The sequence below is a fragment of the Dermochelys coriacea genome, chromosome 3 (assembly GCF_009764565.3).
Source record: "Dermochelys coriacea isolate rDerCor1 chromosome 3, rDerCor1.pri.v4, whole genome shotgun sequence".
In the NCBI taxonomy this organism is placed as follows: domain Eukaryota; kingdom Metazoa; phylum Chordata; order Testudines; family Dermochelyidae; genus Dermochelys; species Dermochelys coriacea.
This window is the reverse complement of record NC_050070.1, coordinates 139,909,270-139,936,487: the sequence shown is the minus strand read 5'-3', so window position 1 is coordinate 139,936,487 and position 27,218 is coordinate 139,909,270. Positions and strand designations below refer to the sequence as shown.

At 40.0% G+C, this 27,218-nt stretch overlaps 1 protein-coding gene across 9 annotated transcripts in view; it reads left to right on the top strand.

Moving 5' to 3' along the window:
• RGS7 (regulator of G protein signaling 7) overlaps positions 1-13,228 on the top strand; it is a 442,164-nt gene extending 428,936 nt beyond the window's left edge. For 3 of the 9 annotated variants that reach the window (XM_043511436.1, XM_043511437.1, XM_043511441.1), the window contains one exon: positions 12,750-13,228. In XM_043511436.1, the coding sequence (XP_043367371.1) occupies positions 12,750-13,001 (252 nt within the window). In that variant the 3' untranslated portion in view covers positions 13,002-13,228. Of the gene's footprint in view, positions 1-12,558 lie in introns of all 9 variants that reach the window. The other 6 variants (XM_038397461.2, XM_043511440.1, XM_043511438.1 and 3 more) reach the window with 3 other exon arrangements.
• Positions 13,229-27,218: the final 13,990 nt, after the last annotated feature.

Genomic DNA, 27,218 nt, shown 5'->3' with positions numbered 1-27,218 from the left:
ATAGCAAACTACAAACTTACCTGCATAATGACAGGTTTCAGAGTAGCAGCCGTGTTAGTCTGTATTCTCAAAAAGAAAAGGAGTACTTGTGGCACCTTAGAGACTAACAAATTTATTAGAGCATAAGCTTATGCTCTAATAAATTTGTTAGTCTCTAAGGTGCCACAAGTACTCCTTTTCTTTTTGCATAATGACAGGTTTCAGAGTAGCAGCCGTGTTAATCTGTATTCACAAAAAGAAAAGGAGTACTTATGGCACCTTAGAGACTAACAAATTTATTTGAGCATAAGCTTTCGTGAGCTATAGCTCACTGCATCCGATGAAGTGAGCTGTAGCTCATGAAAGCTTATGCTCAAATAAATTTGTTAGTCTCTAAGGTGCCACAAGTACTCCTTTTCTTTTAACAAACTTACTGCAACTTGAGCAGAGAGGAATGAATCAATAGTTGGCTGCCAGTAAATAGAACAATCCATGCAAGAGAGGGAGAGGGTTTTCTAGATCAGAAAAAGAGGCTGAGGTTAGGTTGAAGCTAGCTAATGTGCATTAGCTAACTGCAGTATAGAACCATGATCTTTCCACAGTGTGGATGCAGGTTAACACTTTTATCTCAACTTAGCTGGCTGGGCTTGCCCCTGACGTCTCCATAATGCAATATGTCAGATGTGTGTGAGCAATAAGTATGCTGTCTGAGGGCTTCGCCAGCTGCATGTTTGATTGCAATGTCAAAGTCCTCCAGCTTCAAAGCCAGCCTAGAATTTCCCTGGAATAACGTATCTGTGTTCACTCTTTTTGTAGGACTTCAGCAGTGTATTTAAATCCTATTCTATTTCCTTTCAGGTATCATAAATAGAGCTGGCTGAAACACCTGTGACACATTTTTGTGGGAATTAAAAAAAAATTAATGAAAAAACCCATCAGATTGCAACAATTTTTCTATGAAATTTCTAATCAAAATTCTTTGGGGGATGTTTTCATTGAACATCAACCATTTTATGAAAAAGATCATATAATACCTAAGTCATGAAATTTCAGTCAGCTCTGGTAATAAATGTAAGTGTAGAAACAAAAAGAAATATCTATATATATTTGTTGCTATGTAAAAGAGCACAGATAAACCTAAGTGGCTGTTTAGTAGAGAAGTCCTTGAAGAACGACTTCTGTTTTTTAACTTTTCACAGAAATTTAGGATTCATGAGAGGTGCTGGACTGACAGACTATTTACTGATATTTTCCATCTATGGGCAGTGCCAGCTTCCTGCACCCTGCTGTGCTCAATGTTCCTGAAGTCAAAACTGAAGAGATTGTCTTTCAGGTGATAGGCTAGTTTTATTTTCACATCCAGTGAGTTATTTTGCCTCACTGCAGAGACAGCCAAGAAGTGTACAAGTTGCAGATTGATTTTTGTTTTGTTATGTGGATATACATCCACGGTGAAACAAATAGACCACCAAACTCAGTTCATATAGTATACCAAGCAGCCATCAGATGATAGTAACCTTTACTCTCTACCTATTAGGTGAGATGTGAACCAGTGACGTGAGCAGAAAAGGTTTATAGGGCTCAGTGCTAAAGCCCTGAGACATCCACTCCGGCTTGCCTTATAGGCATATTTACCAGTGTCCCTTGATGTTATCATCTCCAGCCCAATGAGCAAACATTAGAGTATTTCATGTAAAATTGTCGGGACCATTAAACACAGCATATTTTCACAATGGCTCAACAAAATATCACTTAGCATTGACGTGTCAAATTGTGGCATACAGAAGGAAATTCAAATTGCTTAAAGACAGGTTTCAGAGTAGCAGCCGTGTTAGTCTGTATTCGCAAAAAGAAAAGGAGTACTGCTGGCACCTTAGAGATTAACAAATTTATTTGAGCATAAGCTTTCGTGAGCTACAGCTCACTTCATCAGATGCATTCAGTGGAAAATACAGTGGGAAGATTTATATACACACACAGAGAACATGAAACAATGGGTTTTATCATAAACACTGTAAGGAGAGTGATCACTTAAGATGAGCTATTTACCAGCAGGAAAGGGGGGGGAGGAAGAAAACCTTTTGTGGTGATAATCAAGGTGGGCCATTTCCAACAGTTAACAAGAACATCTAAGGAACAGTGGGGGGTGGGGTGGGACGGGGCGAGAAGTAACATGGGGAAATAGTTTTACTGTGTGTAATGACCCATCCACTCCCAGTCTCTATTCAAGCCTAAGTTAATTGTATCCAGTTTGCAAATTAATTCCAATTCAGCAGTCTCTTGTTGGAGTCTGTTTTTGAAGATTTTTTGTTGAAGGATAGCCACTCTCAGGTCTGTAATCGAGTGACCGGAGAGATTGAAGTGTTCTCTGACTGGTTTATGAATGTTATAATTCTTCACATCTGATTTGTGTCCATTTATTCTTTTACATAGAGACTGTCCAGTTTGACCAATGTACATGGCAGAGGGGCATTGCTGGCACATGATGGCATATATCACATTCGTAGATATGCAGGTGAAAGAGCCTCTGATAGTGTGGCTGATGTGATTAGGCCCTATGGTGGTGTCCCCTGAATAGATATGTTGACAGAGTTGGCAACGGGCTTTGTTGCAAGGATAGGTTCCTGGGTTAGTGGTTCTGTTGTGTGCTGTGTGGTTGCTGATGAGTATTTGTTTCAGGTTGGGGGGCTGTCTGTAAGAAAGGACTGGCCTGTCTCCCAAGATCTGTGAGAGTGATGGGTCGTCCTTCAGGATAGGTTGTAGATCCTTGATGATGCGTTGGAGAGGTTTTAGTTGGGGGCTGAAGGTGATGGCTAGAGGCGTTCTGTTATTTTCTTTGTTGGGCCTGTCCTGTAGTAGGTGACTTCTGGGTACTCTTCTGGCTCTGTCAATCTGTTTCTTCACTTCAGCAGGTGGGTATTGTAGTTGTAAGAATGCATGATAGAGATCTTGTAGGTGTTTGTCTCTGTCTGAGGGGTTGGAGCAAATGCAGTTATATCGTAGAGCTTGGCTGTAGACAATGTGGTGTGATCTGGATGAAAGCTAGAAGCATGTAGGTAGGAATAGCGGTCAGTAGGTTTCCGGTATAGGGTGGTGTTTATGTGACCATCGCTTATTAGCACCGTAGTGTCCAGGAAGTGGATCTCTTGTGTGGACTGGTCCAGGCTGAGGTTGATGGTGGGATGGAAATTGTTGAAATCATGGTGGAATTCCTCAAGGGCTTCTTTTCCATGGGTCCAGATGATGAAGATGTCATCAATGTAGCGCAAGTAGAGTAGGGGCGTTAGGGGACAGGAGCTGAAGAAGCGTTGTTCTAAGTCAGCCATAAAATTGTTGGCATACTGTGGGGCCATGCGGGTATCCATTGCAGTGCCGCTGATTTGAAGGTATACATTGTCCCAACATGTGAAATAGTTATGGGTGAGGACAAAATCACAAAGTTCAGCCACCAGGTTAGCCGTGACATTATCGGGGATACTGTTCCTGACAGCTTGTAGTCCATCTTTGTGTAGAATGTTGGTGTAGAGGGCTTCTACATCCATAGTGGCTAGGATGGTGTTTTTAGGAAGATCACTGATGGATTGTAGTTTCCTCAGGAAGTCGATGGTGTCTCGAAGATAGCTGGGAGTGCTGGTATCATAGGGCCTGAGGAGGGAGTCTACATAGCCAGAAAATCCTGCTGTTAGGATACCAATGCCTGAGATGATGGGGCGTCCAGGATTTCGAGGTTTATGGATCCTGGGTAGCAGATAGAATACCCCAGGTCGGGATTCCAGGGATGTGTCTGTGCGGATTTTTTCTTGTGCTTTTTCAGGGAGTTTCTTGAGCAAATGCTGTAGTTTCTTTTGGTAACTCTCAGTGGGATCAGAAGGTAATGGCTTGTAGAAAATTGATAGTTGGAGAGGTGCCTAGTAGCCTCTTCTTCATAATCCGATCTATTCATGATGACGACAGCACCTCCTTTGTCAGCCTTTTTGATTATGATGTCAGAGTTGTTTCTGAGGCTGTGGATGGCATTGTGTTCTGCACCGCTGAGGTTATGGGGCAAGTGATGCTGCTTTTCCACAATTTCAGCCCGTGCACGTCGGCGGAAGCACTCTATGTAGAAGTCCAGTCTGTTGTTTTGACCTTCAGGAGGAATCAACCCAGAATCCTTCTTTTTGGAGTGTTGGTAGGAAGGTGTCTGTGGGTTAATATGTTGCTCACAGGTGTGTTGAAAATATTCCTTGAGTCAGAGACATCGAAAATAGGATTCTTGATCACCCCAGAACTGTATCATGTTCATGGGGGTGGAGGCGCAAAAGGAGAGGCCCCGAGATAGGACAGATTCTTCTGCTGGGCTGAGAGTATAGTTGGATAGATTAACAATATTGCTGGGTGGGTTAAGGGAACACCAACATTCCACACAAAGGTGGACTACAAGCCGTCAGGAACAGTATCCCCGATAATGTCATGGCTAACCTGGTGGCTGAACTTTGTGACTTTGTCCTCACCCATAACTGTTTCACATTTGGGGACAATGTATACCTTCAAATCAGCGGCACTGTGATGGGTATCCGCATGGCCCCATAGTATGCCAACATTTTTATGGCTGACTTAGAACAACGCTTCCTCAGCTCTTGTCCTCTAACGCCCCTACTCCACTTGCGCTACATTGATGACATCTTCATCATCTGGACCCATGGAAAAGAAGCCCTTGAGGAATTCCACCATGATTTCAACAATTTCCATCCCACCATCAACCTCAGCCTGGACCAGTCCACACAAGAGATCCACTTCCTGGACACTACGGTGCTAATAAGCGATGGTCACATAAACACCACCCTATACCGGAAACCTACTCACCGCTATTCCTACCTACACGCCTCTAGCTTTCATCCAGATCACACCGCACGATCCATTGTCTACAGCCAAGCTCTATGATATAACCGCATTTGCTCCAACCCCTCAGACAGAGACAAACACCTACAAGATCTCTATCATGCATTCTTACAACTACAATACCCACCTGCTGAAGTGAAGAAACAGATTGACAGAGCCAGAAGAGTACCCAGAAGTCACCTACTACAGGACAGGCCCAACAAAGAAAATAACAGAACGCCACTAGCCGTCACCTTCAGCCCCCAACTAAAACCTCTCCAACGCATCATCAAGGATCTACAACCTATCCTGAAGGACGACCCATCACTCTCACAGATCTTGGGAGACAGGTCAGTCCTTGCTTACAGACAGCCCCCGAACCTGAAGCAAACACTCACCAGCAACCACACAGCACACAACAGAACCACTAACCCAGGAACCTATCCTTGCAACAAAGCCCGTTGCCAACTCTGTCCACACATCTATTCAGGGGACACCACCATAGGGCCTAATCACATCAGCCACACTATCAGAGGCTCATTCACTTGCACATCTACGAATGTGATATATGCCATCATGTGCCAACAATGCCCCTCTGCCATGTACATTGGTCAAACTGGACAGTCTCTATGTAAAAGAATAAATGGACACAAATCAGACGTCAAGAATTATAACATTCAAAAACCAGTCGGAGAACACTTCAATCTCTCCGGTCACTCGATTACAGACCTGAGAGTGGCTATCCTTCAACAAAAAATCTTCAAAAACAGACTCCAATGAGACACTGCTGAATTGGAATTAATTTGCAAACTGGATACAATTAACTTAGGCTTGAATAGAGACTGGGAGTGGATGGGTCATTACACACAGTAAAACTATTTCCCCATGTTATTTCTCGCCCCACCCCACCCCCCACTGTTCCTTAGACGTTCTTGTTAACTGCTGGAAATGGCCCACCTTGATTATCACAACAAAAGGTTTTCCTCCTCTCCCCCCCCCCGGCCTTCCTGCTGGTAATGGCTCATCTTAAGTGATCACTCTCCTTACAGTGTGTATGATAAAACCTATTGTTTCATGTTCTCTGTGTGTATATAAATCTTCCCACTGTATTTTCCACTGAATGCATCCGATAAAGTGAGCTGTAGCTCACGAAAGCTTATGCTCAAATAAATTTGTTAGTCTCTAAGGTGCCACAAGTATTCCTTTTCAAATTGCTTAAACTGTCCTTCGCACTTATTTCCATCTGTGGGTGATGGACTTTGTGTGTTCTTAGAGTTGGTTTTACATCCAATCATTTTAGGATCATGTTAGACAATAGATGTGAAAATGGTAATTGATTCTTCATGTTATCATTCTTAAGGGATCTTTGTGCACAAACATGTAAGATTTCCTATGCAACAATGAAAGGTACTTAATGGAACCTCAATCATTGGAGATTATGAATCCAGTACAGAACTATGTGAGGTTTTTATGTTAGACTTATGGAGTAAGTCTTCACAGAAGCCAGTTTTGAAAATTAAAATGCACTCGTTTCTTACCAACAGCTAGAGCTGTTCGGGAATCTTTCAATGAAACATTTTTTTTTAGAAAACCAAGTTAGCCAATTCGCCAAAACTGAAACTTTTTAGGGGAAAGTGTTGGTTTCTATGAATTTCTTGACATCTCCCCACACCCCCAAATTGTCAACAAATTCCATTCAGACATTTTCTAAACCACAAATTTTGGCTTTCTGATTCATAATTACTTTTTGTTTCAAAATGTAAGCTAAAGATTATAAATATATACATACATAAATGAAAACATTTTAAAATTAAATATGGTCAAAATCTAATCAAAACATTTCACAGTTATTGAAATGAAACATTTTGATTGACTCAAACCTTTGTTTTAAATTGGTTCAAGATTTTCAAGATTTCAACTTTCTTCCTGATTTGGGACAGGAAATATTTTCAAAATCATGCATAGCATTTCCTGCCCAGCTCTGCCAACAGTTAACCAAAATAAACAAAGAGCAATATCTTACTCCATTCCTAGTAAAGTTTTGCCTGAGTAAGGCTCCAGGATTTGGCCCAAACAGAGTAACAGGACCATATTTGTCAGGGTAGTTTTGAGATACAAATGACTAGAACCTAGCACTTCAAAGGTGCTTCCCCTTATATAGCCACTGCCTCTGTCTCTTCCTGTTGTGCCAGGCTTCAATAACACTTGATTGCTCCTCTTTCCCACCCCATTGGTCACTGCTGCAGTCTCAGAAGAAAATAAAATCAATTCACAAATCAGTCCCATTTCAAACTAACACACAAACCTTGGGTAAAATTTTCAAAAGTACGCAAGTGACTTAGGAGCCATTGACTCTCATGAGACCTTCGGCTTCTAAGTCACGTAGGCAGATTTTGAAAATTTTACCCTCTAAGCCTTATTTATTTTCTATCCCACACTTCAACTGTTAAGCATGTTAGCCTTTCTCCCAGGTCTCAGTCTAGGGAATGCCTGAAGTTTCATTGAAGGAAAGAGCCACCTGTTAATGAATAAAAGGAGGACCACAGAGAGGGAGAGACAGTGGAAAAATGGGGGGAGATAGCAAAACTAGGAAAGCCACTCACTCTAAGACCCATTTGCTCCTCCTCTATTCATTCTGTAAATTAGTCACTTCCTCTGGAGGTGGTCTGAATGGAGCCACATCTTTGGCCATGATCAGACATTTTCCTTCTCCCTAGCCATAGGAGTGCAAATCCTTACAACAGGTTGAAGGGAAGAAGAATTTTGACCCTGCCCTGAATCCCCTCCCCACCACACACAAAGCCTATTGGGCTCCTTGGTACCATTGTTGTGGTGAGAATACTTGTACAAGCTCTATAAATCTTGCTTATTCCTACTTCTTGAAGCAGGAGCATACCCATGCGAATGCAGGCACGGCCAACTGTAGAAGATGGGGAAGGATTTTTGGTCTAGAAAGTTACATTAAGGGGAATAATGGCTGGCTAAAGCCTACAAAAGTATTTCTCTGAGTCTTACTGTCTGCGCTCCTTGATCTCTCCAGATGTCCTACTCCGAACAAATAAAGCCTTTATTTGTAGAAAGCTAGGATTTCACTTGGGAGTTTCTCATGCTGAAACCAGCCATATTGCCAGCATGCCACATGTGTGCAACACATGAGCAGATGAATAACTGTGAGAGAAAAGGGTATGGTCAGATTTCTTGATGGCATTATGTTCACGCCAGTGTGCATATTGTGCATCTGTTACACAGTTAGACGCTTGGGGTTTCTATTACTAGTAGCTCTAGAGATATTGATGCAACTGAGAAGCATCTGCTCTAATAATGAAAAAAAAACATAAAAAGGGACTGTTGGGCTGATGAGAATTAACCTTTTTAAAGGTTAAACATGTATCTTCTTCTTTCCCTCTACCATTCCTCTTCTGTGTGTTTCAGTCCCAGCTCATATGGAGTTTTAATGCTGGCTTGTATAAACTAGTACGTATTTTATTGAAATTGTTCCTGGCATGTTTGTGAATTATTTGAGACATTAGTGTGGTGCTATGTAAATAAGTCAATGTGTCTTCAGTTCTAATATGGAGTTTAATTGGATAAGATTTTATATGTTTCTTTCTGGCCCTAAATAATTCCTAAAATTGCTTACTTAGCTGGTTGTATAATTTACTCTATATACTTTAAAGTACATTTGTACTCTGAAAAGTAACTATATAAAAGGTGCCCCAAATACTCCTTTTCTTTTTGTGGATACAGACTAACACGGCTGCTACTCTGAAACCTTACATAAAACATTAGCACCTTAATCAACACATCTGTTGCCTGTGTGTATTCAGAGTCATACTGCTCACTGTGCCAATACCTCTACTCTCTATTCTGTTAGCCTTCGAAAGTGAACACAGCATTTGAGCTGGATTCTGATTTAGCATGTCCATTATAACAGAATTGTTATCCAGATTCCAATTGCAGGGCAATATTCTTCTCTGTTACACCTGTGCAGACAAAATTGCTGGATTAGAACATCCTCTTACTTTTGGAAAAGTTCAGATATGGGCCTCAGAGTACTACTCTGAAAAGTAACTAAGTATCAATATCATCTTTGTTACTCAACAGCTGTGTTGCCTGTAAGTATTCAGAAGCATATCCGCTGATTGTTGTGACTCAAACAACTTTCTATTGTTTTTACTTCTGTTAGCACACCAAGAGTAAATATATCTGAGAGAGAGCAAGCGAGCTCTATTCTTTTTTGTGCTTCATCTACAGAATTGTTTACTAAATTCCAGTCAGTTACACCTGTGGTACTCACACACTTTTAATGGAGAAGCACAGGTGCCACTTAGATCATAATTTGGCCTGTGGAACCTTTATTACAGTGATGTGATGATGCACAAGAAAAAAGAGCCCAACTTGACTGTCTGTTCACTGGATGATTTAGGAGAGGTGAAATCTAGACAAAAACAACTTTTTTGTAAATTGAGCACATCTGGAAATCCTTGAGAGGCAATAAATATAAAACCCTACCATGCTTTTTTAAAATAGTCAGCTTTCAGAGTAGAAGTACACTTTAGAATGGATTTGAGGTGTACAGCTTTCTAGACCTTGAGGTAAAGATTCTGCAAACTGGAACTTATTAATATTGTTTGATGTCCGAGCCAGAATGCAATCCAACTTTCTCTTAGCTGCTTAGACTCCATATATTAATATAAATAGAATGTAGTTAAATCTTGTTTTCACACTAAAGTGCATAGATATGATTCCAAATGCACAAAGGAAGCAGATCTGTTGAATAAGAAGCTGCCATGTTTAAATAGTCTCTTTTCTGACCAGAACCACATTTTAATTGTAAAGTAGATCTCTTATGATTTTCTAGAATGGGACACATGAAGTTTCATGCACATTGTTCAGCTACCATTGCCACATTTCATATTTTTAAGCAATAGAATAGTCTTCCTGGGGAAGTAGTGCAGCCCCATTGCTTGGAAATTTGAAAGCCAGATTGGCCAAAAGATTGGAAAACATACTGGAGGAGCAAGATGAAGGAAATTCATGCTATAAAGGGTCTTGTTCATCACTCACCTTTGTTGTTGTGTGAAGCTGTAGTATGTTCAACTGTCCTGTTTTAATTTAAAGCTAATTTGTAAATACTAAAAACTGGTCATAACCACTTACTGCAACTGTGGAGCAAATTTAAAATAGTGCATGTACTGGATTGTGCATGTCTCAAAATTCAAAGTAATTTAATCAAAACTGCCTGGTTTTGAATCAAAATTGCCTCATTTTTACAAGATATCATAAATACCTCCCCAAAACCACTGGAGAGGAAAGGGATAAGAACTGGGCCCTAGTTCACTGAATGTTTCACGAACTTCAAAACTTTCAAGAACCTGGTGCTAGTATGGTATTTGCAGCTAAAAACTGAGTAAGAATCTTCTGTTGTCTGATGTCATAACAAATGCTTTGTCACAGTCCTGATAATTGCTGATCTGTGTAGTTTTCTTGGATCCTTGTTCAGGAGCGTGCACTGTTGTTCAAATTAATGTCCTAGTGAAGCCCACACACTTCACAGAAGGGATTTCATTATCTCAAGATCTTCTGAATGAATATGTATTCAGAAAGTTGCGAAGTCCATATGCAACAGTCCATATACTTAAATACATACTTAACGTTATACATGTGAATAATTTCATAAAAATCAAAGTTAAGCACATGCTTATGTATTTCGCTGGAATTTTCAAATCAGCCTAAAGGAGTTAGCTACCCAAATGCTACTGAAATTCAATGGGAGTTGGGTGCAGAACTCTCTTAGACTCCTTTGAAAATCTCTCCTTAAATTATCTATCTAATTATCATACAACTGACATGACATTCCTTGCCTCCTTAAAAAGAAAAATAGTGAAAACAATGTAATGTTATGGATTATAAATTGCAAAAAAAAAACCTACTTTTTTCTCAAGGCTTATCATGGAGAAAGACACAGACCCCACCCAAATAAAGTCAGAATAATCACTCACCCAAGAGAACTATAATTATAAACAAATAAGCATGAGACTTAAAATTTCATTACAAACTAATTTCATTATTGAGCAATGACAGATTTGTCACTTTTTTGAGACCACTTAACTTTCAGCCCCAATTCCGAAAAGAACTTAATCATGTGTTTAAAGCTTAAATATTAGGAACCCAATCTTAGATGAATTGTAGCACTCAAAAATATTAAAAATATGAAAATGTTGAATGTATGAGTGCAAAATAATTTTGTAATTCAGATATAAAAATGTTTGTTTGTTTTTTTAAAGTAGCTCATCAGCAGAAATTTCCTAGATTAGTTTAGTTGCTGACCAATTTATGTAACCTGCAATCTGGAACAGTGAGAGTGGACATGTGCATTGCAAGCATTGCATAAAATGGCTTAAGCACTGTAAAATGGGATATGGGTGAGCGAGTGAGGAGGTTGAAGGTAGAAATAGGAGAGAGTAGTTGGGAGCAGACTTGCCTTCTTCTGAAGTACCAACTATTCTTACTGTCAGAGGCAGCATATTGATGGCCTAATCCAGCATGGCAGTTTATGTGTTCTGTTAAAAACAAATAGGTTGTAGGGGGAAAAAATTGCATCCAGATCTATTGAAAGTTCTGGTCCTTGTAAATGTAAGAGTTATTTTATTTCATTTTTGTGAAAACCCACTCCAGTTGATATGCTGATGCATCATGTTTCAGCAAGTGTTTACAGTTGAGTTATGAATCCCTGTAAGGGGAAAATTGAATTTATGGTGAATATAGATATCAACATCAGATCTATTTGTGTAAGTCAGCTGAGTAATAATAAAACAGCAAACATAACAGAAATAGCTTTTCACTGACAGGACAAAAAGAGGTTTGTTTGCCCTGTAATTACTGTTAAAAATATAGAATTTGTCTGAAGTTTTCATTTTTCCCATTTCTCATATTCTCTCTAAAATCTGCTTGCTCTTTCCGTGAGTAGCAGCAGACTGTCACTAGTGATGCTGCATTATAGATTTTCTTCTTCTGCACTCTAGATCCAGTCCCTGGGGGTATTCATTCCACCTTATTACCAGGGTTAGTTAAGATGCCAAAATATACCTTTATATTAGCAGGAATTCTTAACAAAGTAATGAATTGGAATCCATGGGCCCTCAAAGCAGTGTAAGTGGGCACCTGTTATGTACCTGTACAATGCTTGTAAACAGTAGGAATATTCCTCCCCTCCCGCCCCGCAAAAAAGCAACAACTTTAGTTTAGCTCACAGGAAGGATGTTTTCCTACTTGTATTTAATGTATAATCTGCCTTCTGCACTTAGCCACCCTTCAGATGGATTATGTAACTTCTTGGTCTGGAATCACTGCAGTTCAGAACATTCATCTTGATGCATTCTGAGGCATGCTCTATTGTAGTAGCCTTCTTGAAGCTATTTTAAGCCATAGGCTTGCTGCTAAGCACAAATAGATCATTTTAAATGGTACTGTGTAGTTTATAATTTTCTGGATAATTATGCAAAACAATCTCTCTGTTGGCAGTTTTGGATTCAGGTTTCTGCAGGTCTTCAAAGTATAAAGCAAAAATGGTTTCCAAATTTAAGTTTTGACATTAGCTCCCATTGGTGCCCTCATAATGTTGCCACATCACTGTCAAATTGCTAGGTGTTTGCTGATGAACAGGTTTTCAGTGATCATGCCTCTGTTTTCTGTTTTTTGTTTTTATCTTTTCCTCAGGGGAAATCGCTCACTTCAAAGAGGTTAACCAGTCTAGTGCAGTCCTACTAAAAGGATCATCCTTGTAGCATGGAAGCAGACTCAAATCATTATACATACTTTGTAGCTCACTGATTGCCTGAATCAGAGGACAGTAGAACAAGATGTTGCATGAGCAAGGACCTGACTTGTTTTCTTTTGTGTATACTAAGGCATTACAGACTCCGAGGGACTATCTAACCTTTCGATGCCTCCATTTTGAAAAATGTCTGCTCACTTCCTCCTTCATATCAAGCTGGATCTGTGTCATTTTATTTTCTGCAAGCTCAAGTACAGTGAAAAAAAAAGCTTCTGCTAGACACAGTTTATTAAAAAATACAGTCAGTTCACGAACTGGAAGAAATGTAAAAAAATATGCATATACTAATAAATATACATATGGCATCACATTTATTGCACAATAAATTAGCACAGCAGGTTCCATTTCACTGACATATTCACACTGAGAAAGAAAGCCTGTGTCTTTGTCTGTTGTCTGTATATTCTCTGTTAATGTTTCTTGCATTTATTTTTATACCATATTTAAAAAAGAACACCTTTGAATCCAAATGTATTAAAGTTGATCCTTTCTCTGTAAATTTGTGTATGTTTATATTGTTGTTTTATCTTTCATTAAAAGAAGCAGAATCTCTTTCCTTTGGTAAATTTGGGATTTCAATGATGAGCCAAAAAACAAAAAGCCATCTTGAAAAGTTATTCAAAATGGAGTTCTGAGTGCACTTTCAAATGGCATTCTGGAATTCCATGTTTGCTGATTAACTCACTCCAGATCAAACCCACCTATTTTACAAGTAAAAAAATGTTGTTTTCTAACTATCAACCAAGCCAAGTCAGTTTGTGCTTTGGATCAAATTGGGTTCTTTTCATCTTATTCATCATCACCAGGAAATACATGAAACGTTTTCAGGCTAGACTAGATCCCTTTTGTCTGCAAATAATGTCCCCAGTGACACCTGTGAAACCAGATAGAAATTTAGCAAATATTTCTGCTGAAGCGCAAGAAGAAATAGAGTTCAGTTCATTGTTTTAGCTCTGTTAATAAAAAGCAGTAAAACATAAGTCACTCACTGAAGTGGGCAAAGCTGACTGAATGCACACACAGAGAGCAGAGCTGTTGTGCAAGAAAATGTTACTTTCCCACAATCATTTTTGATAGTATTTTTTTTAACTAAAAAAATGATACTGTGGTTCAAGATACTGTTTTCAAAGAGCAGTCCTTTGACTGTAAATGTCATGTCTCTGAATTCCAATTCAATGACTCCATTCTGCTCAATCATTGTGCAAATAGTTCTTTCTTTGGGATTATTCATATAAGGAAGGCTTTATTGGTCATGTTTGGCAAAATCAGGTCCCAAAATGGCAAAGAGACAGCAAGTCTGTCGCACTTTGAAGCCATGTTGAGTAGAAAAATGGAAGATCTCTCTTTGGCCTAAAGAAGTTGTGAGTTCAATCCTTGAGGGGGCCATTTAGGGATCCAGGGCAAAAATTGGGGATTGGTCCTGCTTTGAGCAAGGGGTTGGACTAGATGACCTCCTGCGGTCCCTTCCAACCCTGATATTCTATGAATATCTATGAAAACAAATAGCACTTTTAACTGGAACATAATCCATGAGAAAAGTAGCTAGCACTACTACCTGAGAATGAAAGGAAAAAGAAGAAGGAAAACAATGCTGAAAACAAAACAAACATGGATACCTTTAGGGCATAATACTGATTATAAGCCAACCCCTCTGAAAAGAGATAATGGTCTTTTTATTAAGGCACAGGGCTGTGGCTCAAGAGATCTGAGTTCTAATCCCATCACTGCTACAAATTTCCTGTGTGACCCTGTGCAAGGGCTCTTTTGAGAAAGGGGTGATTGGTATGTATAATGCACACACATACACTTAGCCCCACTATAAAATAGGATAAACAAATGGGAGAGGGAAACCGTTAATGTATATTCCTTTTCTATCACATCAGCAGTAGGTAAATTTCTATAATTGGGATGGAATGTGGCATATGTTATCGTTGGAAAGAAACACTGCATCCCAGCTTTGGGCAGGAAGTGAAGAATGCCATATCCACATTAATTTACAAAAGGAAGTTCATATAAGATTAACTACCCAAACTGTAACTTTGCCTGCTCTTTAGCCTCGGACCAGTAAAGTATTTAACTACATGCTTAACTTGAACCACGAGTCCTGCCATTTATTTCACATTAAATGCTCTAGTGCATTGCTGCTTTGGGGCTCTAATGAACACAAGCAGTAAAGACTTCACTCTTACACCTTTCGAGCTCATTTTTTGGATAACCTAACTTGAGTCACCTTAGAGTTTTCTCTAAATAAATAAATAAATAAAGGTTGGGACAACCTTAGAAACACTAGATTGGTGACACATCTTGGCTCAGTCATTCTGTATCATGGGTAATGATGAGCAAATGAGTGTCAATAAAATAAATGAACCAAACCTTTATACACAGCACAAAATCATCCAGGATCCCAACTTTTTTGACATTTTAGGATAGTGTTCCTTTCCACAAATAATTTGTTATTTTTAAGTGATGCTTCACCCAGGCTAGTTTCCAGCTAGGATTGGAATGAGAGTATTCAAATACCATGTGTGTTTTGTTCTTTTGATTCATCTGACGCTTTAGCAAGAAAAACTGGAAATCTCACATGAGAGCCTGATTGTACAGGATCTCCATTCAGATGAACCCAATACAATCAAGAGGTTTGAGTAATTCAGATGGTATTGAAATAAATATCCAGCCTTTGGAATGGTTATTCAAAATGAAACCCAAACTCTCAACTCTTTAAGATGTACTTTTCCTTAACCAAAGACCAATTTATCAGATACAAACTTTGAAAACTCTGAAACTAAGTGCCCTTTTTCACTTCTCGGAGCCATGTAACGATATATATTTCTCTCTCCTGCTGTCATTATGATCATTCTTCCAACAATTGTATCAAATGGTGCATCACCTGTATCTCATTAAAAGTTAACTAAGTAGATACCAAAAAGTCTGTTTTGAATCATCATCATTCAAGTGGGGGACATTTCAAATCCATGCAGTAGCTATTTCAGATGGAGCCCAGTCACAAGAACATAGATTCTTCAGATCACTTTGGACCAGGTTGGCCAATCAAAAAGTTTGGTAAGTATATTGAAATGCATCCAGTTGTGTGTGTTCCTGCTCCTGTATTATCTTTAGATAGTAAACCGTCAGGGCAGGGATTGTCTCTTTTCTGTGTTTGTATAGCACCTAGCACAATAAGGACCTATTTTGATATAAATATAATACAGACTAACTTCTAAACTGTGGGAGTTGAAGATTTAAATTCAGCCTCAGGTTAAGTGATACAACTCTATTAACTTCAATGGACTTATAGCAGAGGTGAATTTGGCCCAGGGTTTTGGTGTAACAAAGGGGGGGGGTTTAAAGGCTGTGGGTGTGTTTTGTGAATTTTAGAGCTCATGAGAGTTACTAAAATAACAGGCCTAGAAAATAAAATTCTCTGTAGCCACAAACTTCACAGCACTGCCCCATGTCAGAGTTTCAACAGTGAATGTCAGGAACAATCTCCTGCAAGAAAAAGATATTTAAGCTTAAGCCTATTCATTCTTGACCTCACTTCTGTGACTGCCAAACCAGGTGTCAGGCCAATTGGACTGATGATATAGGTGGCATGGAGACATGGCCACTTGGAAGTAGAGTGAGATCACAGGCCTGAAACAGAAATCACTTCACAGGGAAACCTCATTTTGATCTACTGCCTTTCACAGTTCTCCAGCTCTTGGGGAAAGGCAGCCATTCAGAGCCTCCCACCTCAGCACAAGTAGCTGGTAGTATTCCCACCTCCCTGCCTTACTCCTGTGTAAATGAGTCTGGAGTGCTCCAGACTAATCCAAGAGTTGGCTGGAAATGGTCTATTGCCTTCTGGCTCCAGCAATTCTTTTCTCCCCTCTTCCCATGTGTGGAAAGGAAGAGAAAGGCTTTCTGGTCCTGCAGCACACCTTACGCCAGTGACTCTCAGCCTTTCCAGACTACTGTACCCCTTTCAGGAGTCTGATTTGTCTTGCGTGCTGCCCAAGTGTCACCTCACTTAAAAATCTACTTGCTTACAAAATCAAACATAAAATTACAAAACTGTCATAGCCCACTATTACTGAAAAATTGCTTATTTCTCATTTTTACCATATAATTATGAAATAAATCGATTGGAATATAAATATTATACTTACGTTTCAGCGTACAGTATATAGAGCAGTATAAACAAGTCATTGCCTGTGTGACATTTTAGTTTGTACCGATTTCGCTAGTCCTTTTTCTGTCGCCTCTTATAAAACTAGGCAAATATCTAGATGAGTTGATGTACCCCCTGGAAGACCTCTGCGTGCCCCCAGGGCTACACGTACCCCTGGTTGAGACACATTGCCTTAGGCCTATGAAAAGAACTTCTTGTCATGCTCCCTACCCTACCCTACCCTGGTAAGGAGATGGAAATAACAGAGTCCTTCTCCTGCTGGAACTGCCTGGTTGGGGAGGCTGAGACTGCTGCTTTGCAGGCCCCAGGGGAGGCAGTTAGGGCATTCACCTGCATCTCTATGGGAACAGTGAGGGAAATGTCTTCCAATGCTTTGCTCAAGATGAAGACAGCTGAACATCCCAAATCTTGTAGGCCAAGGAGGGAGGAGGAGAAGGTGAGGGAGAATAGGGTAAAATTCTTAGGTGGTGGTGGTGGGAGAGAGGTAATGGAAATGATCCAAAATTGAATTTATTGAAGGGGAATGTGGAGTTGGCGAATGAGAACTGACTAATTGTGGTGGCCAAAAAACGAACTGACAGGGGAAAGTGGTTTTGAAATTGATGAATCAGGGGAGTAAAGAGGCCAGATTTTAATTGATGAAGTGCAGTATTGCCATACACAACCATTCAGAGATCTTAATCAGAAACCCTTTCCTCCCACCCATCCCCCAGTCATGATTGGCTTTGAAATGATGAGCTAAGATAAATTGTGGTTGATTTAAAAAAAAAAAAAACTGCCAGAGAAATGTCCAAAAAGAGTGGAGTTACTACTAACTCCAGGTGACAGCTCCTTTCAAACTGCACCCTTAATGTTGGAAAAGAGTGAGAAGCAAGATCAGTGAACAAAACAAATCCAATAAGAGAGCAAGAATCACTTACTATAGGTAATGTATAACAGATGCTACAGACATTCATATATGAAATGCATTATTAATAAATAATAATACTTAAAAAGTAAAAACAATAAAAAACAAGCAGTTTCACAATTAAAGTAAAAGAAGGATTAAATCTAGTTGTTGGAGCAAGGATTTGGAGATAATTACTTATGTCTCCTACCCTTAATTTTTGAGCAGCAAACACATAGCTTTACACCTGCCTCTGTTTCCCTATCGGCAAAATTATTATATTTATACTTTATTTCCTCATGGGGATGTTGTGCATATGAATGAATATTTGTCAAGTGGTCCTATTTAAAGAAACAAAGCAAACAGCTTTTGTTCAAATAACATGAATACCAGCATACAGCTTCTTCAAAGAAGTATTTGCAATTTGTTTATTTTAAAAAATGTATTGTGTTCCATTATTAGTGTAAACAAATTTAATGAATGCTTTTCTTCACTTCCAGATGCCTGCACAATTTTGGAATAATCAAATTTACCTTTTGTACTGGCTGCATTGATTTTATTAATACATCTTTCCAGCTTCAATTTGTTTGAGATATATTATAAAACTGCATGTTCTTTTCTTTTTCTCCTATCTCCTGCACAAATCTTACAGCAAAGTGAAAACCCATGAAACCATCAGCATTTCTATAGGATATCTTCATGTGTACAATTTAATTACAGGCACCATAGTTATCTAAGTAGTATGAACCTGGATACCTCAGTTGTCCCTATTTATTGTTTTGGGCACGGATATTTAGAGCAGGAGACACCACGTGATTTCTACAGTTCTCTGTTGCAAATAGTAATTTGTTAGTGGCAACTACTATAGGAACTGTTATTCTGTTCTTCTTTCACCCCAAAGCATTTATTGGGATCACACGTGTTGGCTCTTTTGCGGTAACCAGATTCTGAAAGCTATCATTAGATTTATTATTGATGCTCTTTGTCTCACAGAACTTATTTGCTACCATTGCTATTAGCCATTTTCTCATTCTTTCCTGTTCTGCAAAAAGGATCTTAAAATTATTCTTTTAATGTTTGTATTTATTGGGTTAGGGTTGATTTCTTCTTTTTTGTACGGGCACAAGGCTTTAGCATTTGTATGTAATTTTATTTTCCATTTTCTTCTCTGTGAGGTACACTTAAATCTAGAGACAGTTATGACCTTTTCTTTGTAGGCATCTCTTTTTTCTACACTGCTCTTTATCTAGGCTAATCTTTTCTTATATTCTCTCTTTTTTCATCAGTGATGTATCTTTTTTTTTTTTTTTGCTTCTCTGTGTGGCTCTTTCTTTTCATGATGCTTTCTTTTTAGTTTGGTCCTCTGGCTCTCATTCCATTGATCGCTTGCACATATTCCTCTGGTGACTTCAGATTCTCTTTCCATTCATCTTTTCTGTGTTGATTTGTCTTTCCTTCAATGATTTCTGTTCTTTCTTTCAGTTCAAAGAAAGAATGGGCCAGCAATTAGGGCACTAGCCTGGGACCAAGGAGAGCTGGGCTCAGGTCACAGCTCTGCCACAGACTTCCTATATGACCTTGGGAAACTCACTTAGGGACAGATTTAAAAAATATTTAGACCCTTAAAATGCAGCTAAGGTGCCTAAGCAGAATTTTCAGAAGCACCTAACTCCTATTGATTGATTTCAGTGGTAATTAGATGCCTAGGTGCTTTTGATAGTCCCATTAAATCTGCAACTTTGGGTGCCTAAATAGGTTTAAAGCTCTGTCCCTTAGCCTCTCTGTGTGTCAATTCCCCATCCATAAAATGGCATCATAGCACTTACTTACTTCATGGGTTATTGTGAGGATAAATATATTAAGGATTGTGAAGTACTCAGATACTACAGTAATGGAGATCATACAAATACAAAAGATAAATAGTCATCTAACAATAGTTAGTTCTAATTTAGACTCCAATCCTGCAAGGCAAGCAGTTGCACATGGACAGCCCCCTGTCCTTGCATGCAGCCCTGTTGACTTTGATGGAATTCTGCACAGGTGTTGGGGTCCATACAACTGCATCAGTCTGCAGGACCAAGGACTTGGAGTGTACTAGTTTATCATTTTCTTTTCAGGATCAGACCAAAAGTGTTCAGGTTTATCATAGAAATATAAAGCTGGAAGGCACCTGGAAAAGTCATCTAGTCCAGCCCCCTGTGCTGATGCATGAGCAAGTAAACCTGGACAATCCTTGATGTGTATTTGTCCAACCTGTTCTTAAAAATCTACAAGGACAGGGATTCCACAGCCTAGCCAGAGCTTGGAAGCCTAATCCAGAGTTTAACTACCCTCATTGTTGGAAACTTTTTCCTACTGTCTAACCTAAACCTCCCTTGCTGCAGATTAAGACCATTAATTCTTGTCCTATGAAGAGCAATTCATCATCAACCTCTTAATAACAGCCCTTAACATATTTGAAGACTGTTATCAGCCCCCACCCCCCCACCCACCCACCCTAATTCTTCTTTTCTCAAGACTAAACATGCCCCGTTTTTTAACCTTTCCTCGTAAATCAGATTTTCTAAACTTTTTGTTGCTCTCTTTTGGACTCCTTTGTCTACATCTTTCTTAAAGTGTGGCATGCAGAATTGGACCCCAGCTGAGGACCCACCATTGCCAAGTAGAATGGCATAGATACTTCCTGTGTCTTACATAAAACACTCCTATTATTACACCCCAGACTTATATTAACCTTTTTCACAACTGCATCACATTGCTGACTCATATTCAATTAGTGATCCACTGTAACCCCCAGAGCCTTTTCAGCAGTACTACCAGCTAGCTAGTTATTTGTACATTTAATTTGTTCTTCCTAATTGTAGTGTTTGGCACTTGTCTTTATTGATTCTATCTTCTAGGATTCTAATTCTAATTCTATCTTCCAAAGTGCTTGTAGAAGCTCAGGCAGGACAGAGGGAGAGAGGAGGAAACTAGGGGTTTATGGGGGAAAAGTGAGTGAAACTGATTATACAATCAGAGGACTGGGAGGGACCTTGAGACGGGGTGAAAGTAAGGCAGTATGGGCTGGTACAGCGTACCGGTAAAAAGTGACCACAAATGGGACACAAAAGCAGCAGCACTTTAATGTCATTGCCCCTTTCCCCCTCCCCCTCCCAGCCACCAACGGGGGGAAGGGGAGGAAAAAGGAGCTGCCCCGGGGCCCTGATTTAAAAGGTACTGCATCAGCGGCAGCCGGAGCCCCAGGCTCTTTAAATCATGGCTGGAGCCCCAGGTAGCCCGGGCTAGACAGCACAGATGGGCTGGCTGGGGGTTGATGACCCCCCCAGCCCCACCCCTTCTGCCTGAGACCCCACCCCTTCTGGGGAGATGAGGGGGCCAGAGCCAGCCCTGTACCAGGTAAGGGCTCAATTTTACTTTCACCCCTGACTTGAGAGGTCATCTAGTCCGGTCATGGCAGGGCTAAGTATTATCTAGACTATCCCTGAGAGGTGTTTGTCTAACCTGCTATTAAAAATCTCCAATGATGGAGATTACACAACCTCCCTAGGCAGTTTATTCCAGTGTGTGACCACCCTAAGTGACGGGACATTGGTGAGGAGGGTATATGGGTAAAAGTTGACAAGTCCCTAGATCCAACCAATTTTATGATCCAATGCTTTATGTATGTTCCATTGCCCCAATAAAGAACAAGTTTAGTTCATTCTAGTTCACCTAAAGGGCCCATGGAGGGGGACTTTTGCAGTTAAAGTGACTGGTTTATCTTCTCTCAGAACTCTTTTGTCTCAGGGTGGAATCCCAGCATTCACCCTGCCTTTAGACTGGGTTTGCAGGCAACAGTACCATTCCCCCATGTACTACCCAGGATCAATCTGCACTCTTATTCATTATCAGGACTGAAGTTTTTAATCACTCCAAGGTTCTTTCTTTCCTTTTGCCCACTTGGATTTCCTCACCCCCGCATTCTGGGATGTTACCAACCAGTCTCCTGATCAGAACACGGTGAAAGTAAAAAAAAAAAAAAAAAGAAAAAAAGAAATTGGCACCTGTATTATTAAGTACCAATGACTGGGTTATTTGAAGCCATTGCCTTGGGTTGCTGCACACTTGCAAAACCACCTAAGACTAACTTAATCACTAGTTATCCTTTAGCTAGCAATGTCATAACTAACAAACAAGCAGAGGGTCACATAATAATCATAAAAACGTTACAGGAAGCTGCCATGTCTTTCTGCTTTAAAATAGTAAACAGAGCAGAGGTTTAGGGTACAGTCCTGGCTGAATTCACTAATGAGGACAGTCGCCAGATTGTTGTATTAGACCCAGACCTTGGTTCCCACATGCTTTCAAGCCAACTGGTCTGAGCAACATCCAGACACTGGCTCTGAGTTTGGCCTCTCAGGCGTACTCCCTGGGTGCAGACTATATGGTTCTCTTTCTTGGGCCGTAAGGGCCAGTTAACAAGGCCTCACAACCATTGTTGAACTCCTAATATCACCCCAATAGTTTATGCTTGCTGTCACAAGAGCTCCACCCTCATGAGCACCCCAAAACTCAGTTTAACCCTCAAGGGACCACATGACAGTTAAAACTAGAAACACAGGCTTCTCAAGAAACGTCTTAAACACATACACTATCTTCATAGAAAAGCACCAAAGAATTACAGATCTATGATAAGATAACAAACACCTGAATGCAAACCCCTCCATCCATTGTCCTGACCACTCCCAAGAGATTTTGAGGGTTTAGTCAGTGTCCTCCAGGGGGTTTGGGCTCTACCTGCTCCCCCATTCCTCCTGCCCCGCCTTCTTATTCTGCCAGTGGTGTCCCCTGCTCTGCTAAAAAGCATTTCTTTTTAAAACTAGTTTCTAACACCTGGTGCTCCTTCTATTCCCTTCTCCACAACTCTGTGGTCCTTAACAGTGAATGACTCTACTGTTAGTCTCCATTGTCCTGCCAGAACAAAGGGCAATTGTTTTCAGGGGCTAAATGGGAGAGACTGTAAACCTCTAACTCAGTCAGATCATGCAGAGTCCATTGGTTTTAGCTTCTTTATCACACACTGTTTTTGAGGATTATATTCCAAATATGTATAAAATTGCCTGTATGCTGCTCATATGGCAAGAAGCCAGCATGTTGGCTTGGAAGTCCAAGTCCTTTGAACCTTACATGTTAGAATGGGGTTAATTATATCTCATTGCTGCAGAGGGTAAAATTTTGTGAACTTAGGCATGACTACCCTCCAGTTGCTCTCAGCTCTTTCAAGGAGGCACTGTCTGCAGCATTCAGGAAGCTGCCTGTGTGCTGGCTGCATGTCCCTCAGCAAAGTGCAGACAGTTCCTTTTAACACCTCTCTTTCTCTGCTGGTTACTATTATCCCTGTTTGGGGGCTCTAATCAAAACATAACAGTGATGACAAGACAGTGGTCATCAAACCAGCACTGTACAAGAGGCGATGTAGATGAAGAAACAGCACGTTCATTAATACTGTAAGGTCAACATTTGTAGAAGGGGGCAGAGCCTTTGGATCTTACCAATGGCTTGGCAAATTCCTGACAGCAAATGAAAACAATATTTCGGTCCATAGTTACGTTGTAATATTTCTCAGTGGATTTTTGGCTCCAGTGCCTCCAGACAGACACCTCTAGAATCCTTCAACAGACAACAACCACACACTCAGTATCTACTCAAGCAAAACAGGGTTCTGCACAGTTAGATTTCACAAAATGTGAAGGCCAGCAGGCGCTCATTAGATCATCTATTCTGATCTCCTGTATATCACAGGCCATTACATTTCACCCAGTTACCTTTGTGTTGTGCTCAATAACTTGGGCTTTAGACTAAAACAATTCAGTCCTCAGGTGACTGAACTGTTTGTTGTGTGCCATAGGCAGAGACAATAGAGATTGAGCAGCTGCCAATGCCTAAGGTCCCAGCAATGGCAGGGAATTGATAGATGGGATATACTCAGATGATGCTGGTACACTTCAGACTGCAAAGGAAGGAACCCCCTGCCCCAAAGGTCACTGCCAGTCTGACCTGGAAAATGCCCACCCAACCTCAAAGATGGCAAGCAGGTTATCCTGCATATGTGAACAAGACACATCAGACAGACATCTAAGAAAGGATCCTCTGTACCTCCTCAGAACATTGATCCATCCTGTCCAATCTTCAACTGTGGCCAATCCCTGATGCTTCAGAGGAAGGAAGGGAAAATAAACCCAGAATACATCTGACCAATAGTGCATTGTTGGCGAAAAAAATTCCTTCCTGACCCCCCTGAAGGCTACCCGATGAAGCCCTGAAACATCAGATTTAATTATAGTCAGGTATGTATTTCCTATCAGTAGCCAGCAGACAGAAGAATCAACACTATGTTATATTGCACCCTTGAAAGGCCTAGCAGCAATTGATATATTTTGGACACATTACAGCAAAGATTGTCAGAATAATTAACTGTAGGGATGGTTAGCCCTGATTTGAGGGATAAGCTTTTGGCTCTATGATATTTAAATGTGCTGACCTAAGGACCATCCAAAGAGAATTTTCAGTCCTGAAAGGCTTATGTTTACCTTAAGAATGAAGTGACATGAACTTTGGGGACTCAGTTGAAGCACTTAAAAATAATAATAATAATAATAATAATAATAACAATAATTAATAATTAATTTTAAAAAAGCACTATGGGCTCCAGGCAAACTTAGTAACTTACATGCTGGTTTCTCAAGTGAATTTCATGTCTGGTCTTCAGAGGCTGTCCTTTTGGTAACCGTCTGCTGGAATCAGAAATCCAGAGTTAAGAAAAACGGCTACTAAGTCAGTATTGTTCACAAAAAGGAATTTAACCTGGAAAAAGCTGTGAATATAAATATGAGTCCACCAAACGAAACATCCATCAATGCAAGAACCCTCTCTCTGCCAGTGTAGCACATGAATGAAAGAAGGGCCAGTCCACAAAAAAAGGAAGACGACAGGAATCACTACACTCATGAGATCATCAACAACTTTGACGCAGTCATGTTTTGGTTCTTGGGAACTTCATATCGTTCAGAGCATCGTTTCTTCAATATCCAAAGGGCAGGTGACTCTATAAAATGCGGCATTTGTCTTGTGCTATTCATGCACTGCAGCATAGAAGGAAATTAAAATAAAAGAAATACTTTTTTACCTAAGAGTATGAAACTCTGCACCAGTAGTGTAAACATGGAGGAGCCTATTAGAAAGTCTGTGTCAGTTCATAATGAGATGGCTTATGCTATAAGAATTGTTTGTAGTACAGAAAAGGGGCACTCAAATGCTCTATCTTGGGTTAATATCCATAATGTAAATATGAGGATGGAAGATGATATAGGTGAAGAGATGTGCAAGAGAAAGAGATCTGAAGAGATGTGCAAAAGAAAATTTGCTAGTTATACTAAAAGCGAAGCAGTGTTGAAAAACTAAAGTCAAAGCAAGATAAAGGTTTGAGGTGCCTGCAGGTCACTGTTAGTACCAGGATACCTGTTTGTTGTTGCCAATAACTGTTAAAGAAGGAAATGGTCTACTAGAAATGTTCTTAACAAGATCAAGCTGGCGTTGAGCACTCTGCACTTCAACTTACGTCTAATGTCAACATTAAATTAAAAGTCTGATACAAAACTGTGTTCTTAAAGATGCCAAAAGATGCAAAATTCCTTAAGGCTTGTGCTGTACTTGTAGTTTGCAAGAACCTATAGAAAGGCAATTAGAAGTTTATTCAGAAATTGAATAATGTGACCAGTAGGGTTTTCCAGTCAATTAGCTGCACTGTTCGTGCGTGTTCCTAAAACTGATGGAAGCATGAGTCACCAGAAACTCCTCGTTGAAGGTGGATCAGTATTGAGTTCAAAGGGACAAGATTTATTTGGCAGCTGGGGTGATGTTTACAAAACTTGACCAGTTTCAAATGTATCAACAGGTGGCATTACAACAGGATTCTAAAGCATTTCTGAAAGACTGTCATGCAATGCAGCTAGCGACTCTGTTATATTTCAGAGAATAATGGAGGATATTCTCCAAGAATTTGTTTAGATGACATATAAACCATTTCATGGTGTTGCTCAACCCCTTTAAGGGGAGCCTGGGCACAGGCTACCCATGATGAGCTAATTTAAGGAACCCATCTAGGCAGTTAATTGAAGAATGAGCAGCTAGGCCTGATAGGTGTTTACAGAGAGAGAAGCTAAGGGAGGGAAGCTCCCAGAGAACCACAGTCCCCAAGGAGGGCTGTGCAACCCCTGAACCCTTTAATTCAGAGCACTTCTCACTACGGCCCTCATCCTGCATCATTAAGGTCAAGGTGAATTTTGCCATTGATTTCAGTGACACAGGATCAGGGCCTATTGGCATGCATTACATCTCTAGCATGGGCTGGAGATAATTTGTACACATTTCAAAAGAGGAAAGAGAAAACCACAGTGTTTGCTTTATGAATATAAACAAAGGCTGAAAGAGATTCAAATTCAGAATTAGGTGTTATTTTTGGAGAAATTAACCGTTTGTGAATACTTAGTCCAAAAGAAATTTACCTTTATCATTGATCATAATCCTCTGGTAAAGATATTCCCCGGCTGCCACTAGACAGGATGTAGAATCTTAGCTGAATTTCTGTATGATACCTAGTACAGCTTGTGATACAGAAGGCTAAATGCTGATTCATTCTCTCAATTGCCTTTAAAAGCAGAGACACAGACAGAAGTTTGAATGGAAATATAAAATCTCTTATTTGGATGATGTTTTCATTACTGCAAACAGTGGTGTATTGTGACCTATAATTTGTGATCTTTTGAGATTTGTAAAATTCATGCTGAACAACAGTGGCAAACAAACTACGAAAAGTTACCTTGACCGGTAGGCCTCTTATGTAATATTGTTGTTGAAAGAGAACACAAAATGGAGTTAAAGGAATGATGTAAAGTGAGTTCGTTTGTCTGAATGAAAGGAACTGTTGATTATGGGTTTTCAAGAATCCTCGTGAGTTTGCAGAATTGTTTTAACAGACTAAAATATTTTTAAGATGAGAGGAAGCGTGCATATATGTAAAATGCAAGGATGGCAACTTCCATAGCTTCATCTGTCCACTCTGAAAGTTGTGTCAGGAACAGGCTTTAATACCTGCCCATGCTTTTGAAATTGTTTGCAGTTGTGTTAGTCTCAGGATATGAGAGTAATCAGGTGGGTCAGGTAATACTTTTACTGAACCTATTGGTCAAAGTGACAAGCTTTTGAGTTTCACAGAGCTTTTCCTCAGGTCCTGAGCTTGTCCCTTCCACCAGCAGAAGTTGGTCCAATAAAAGATATTACCTCACCCTCCTTGTCTCTCAGACTTTTGAATATAATATTGTAAGGAAGGTGAGGCTCTTCTGATTTGACACCTTGGATCAAGCCCTTGCAAAGGACCCTGTGAGAGTCACATAATTCATTATCAGACTTCAGAGTCTGATATGATTATTGGGGGAGAAGACAAC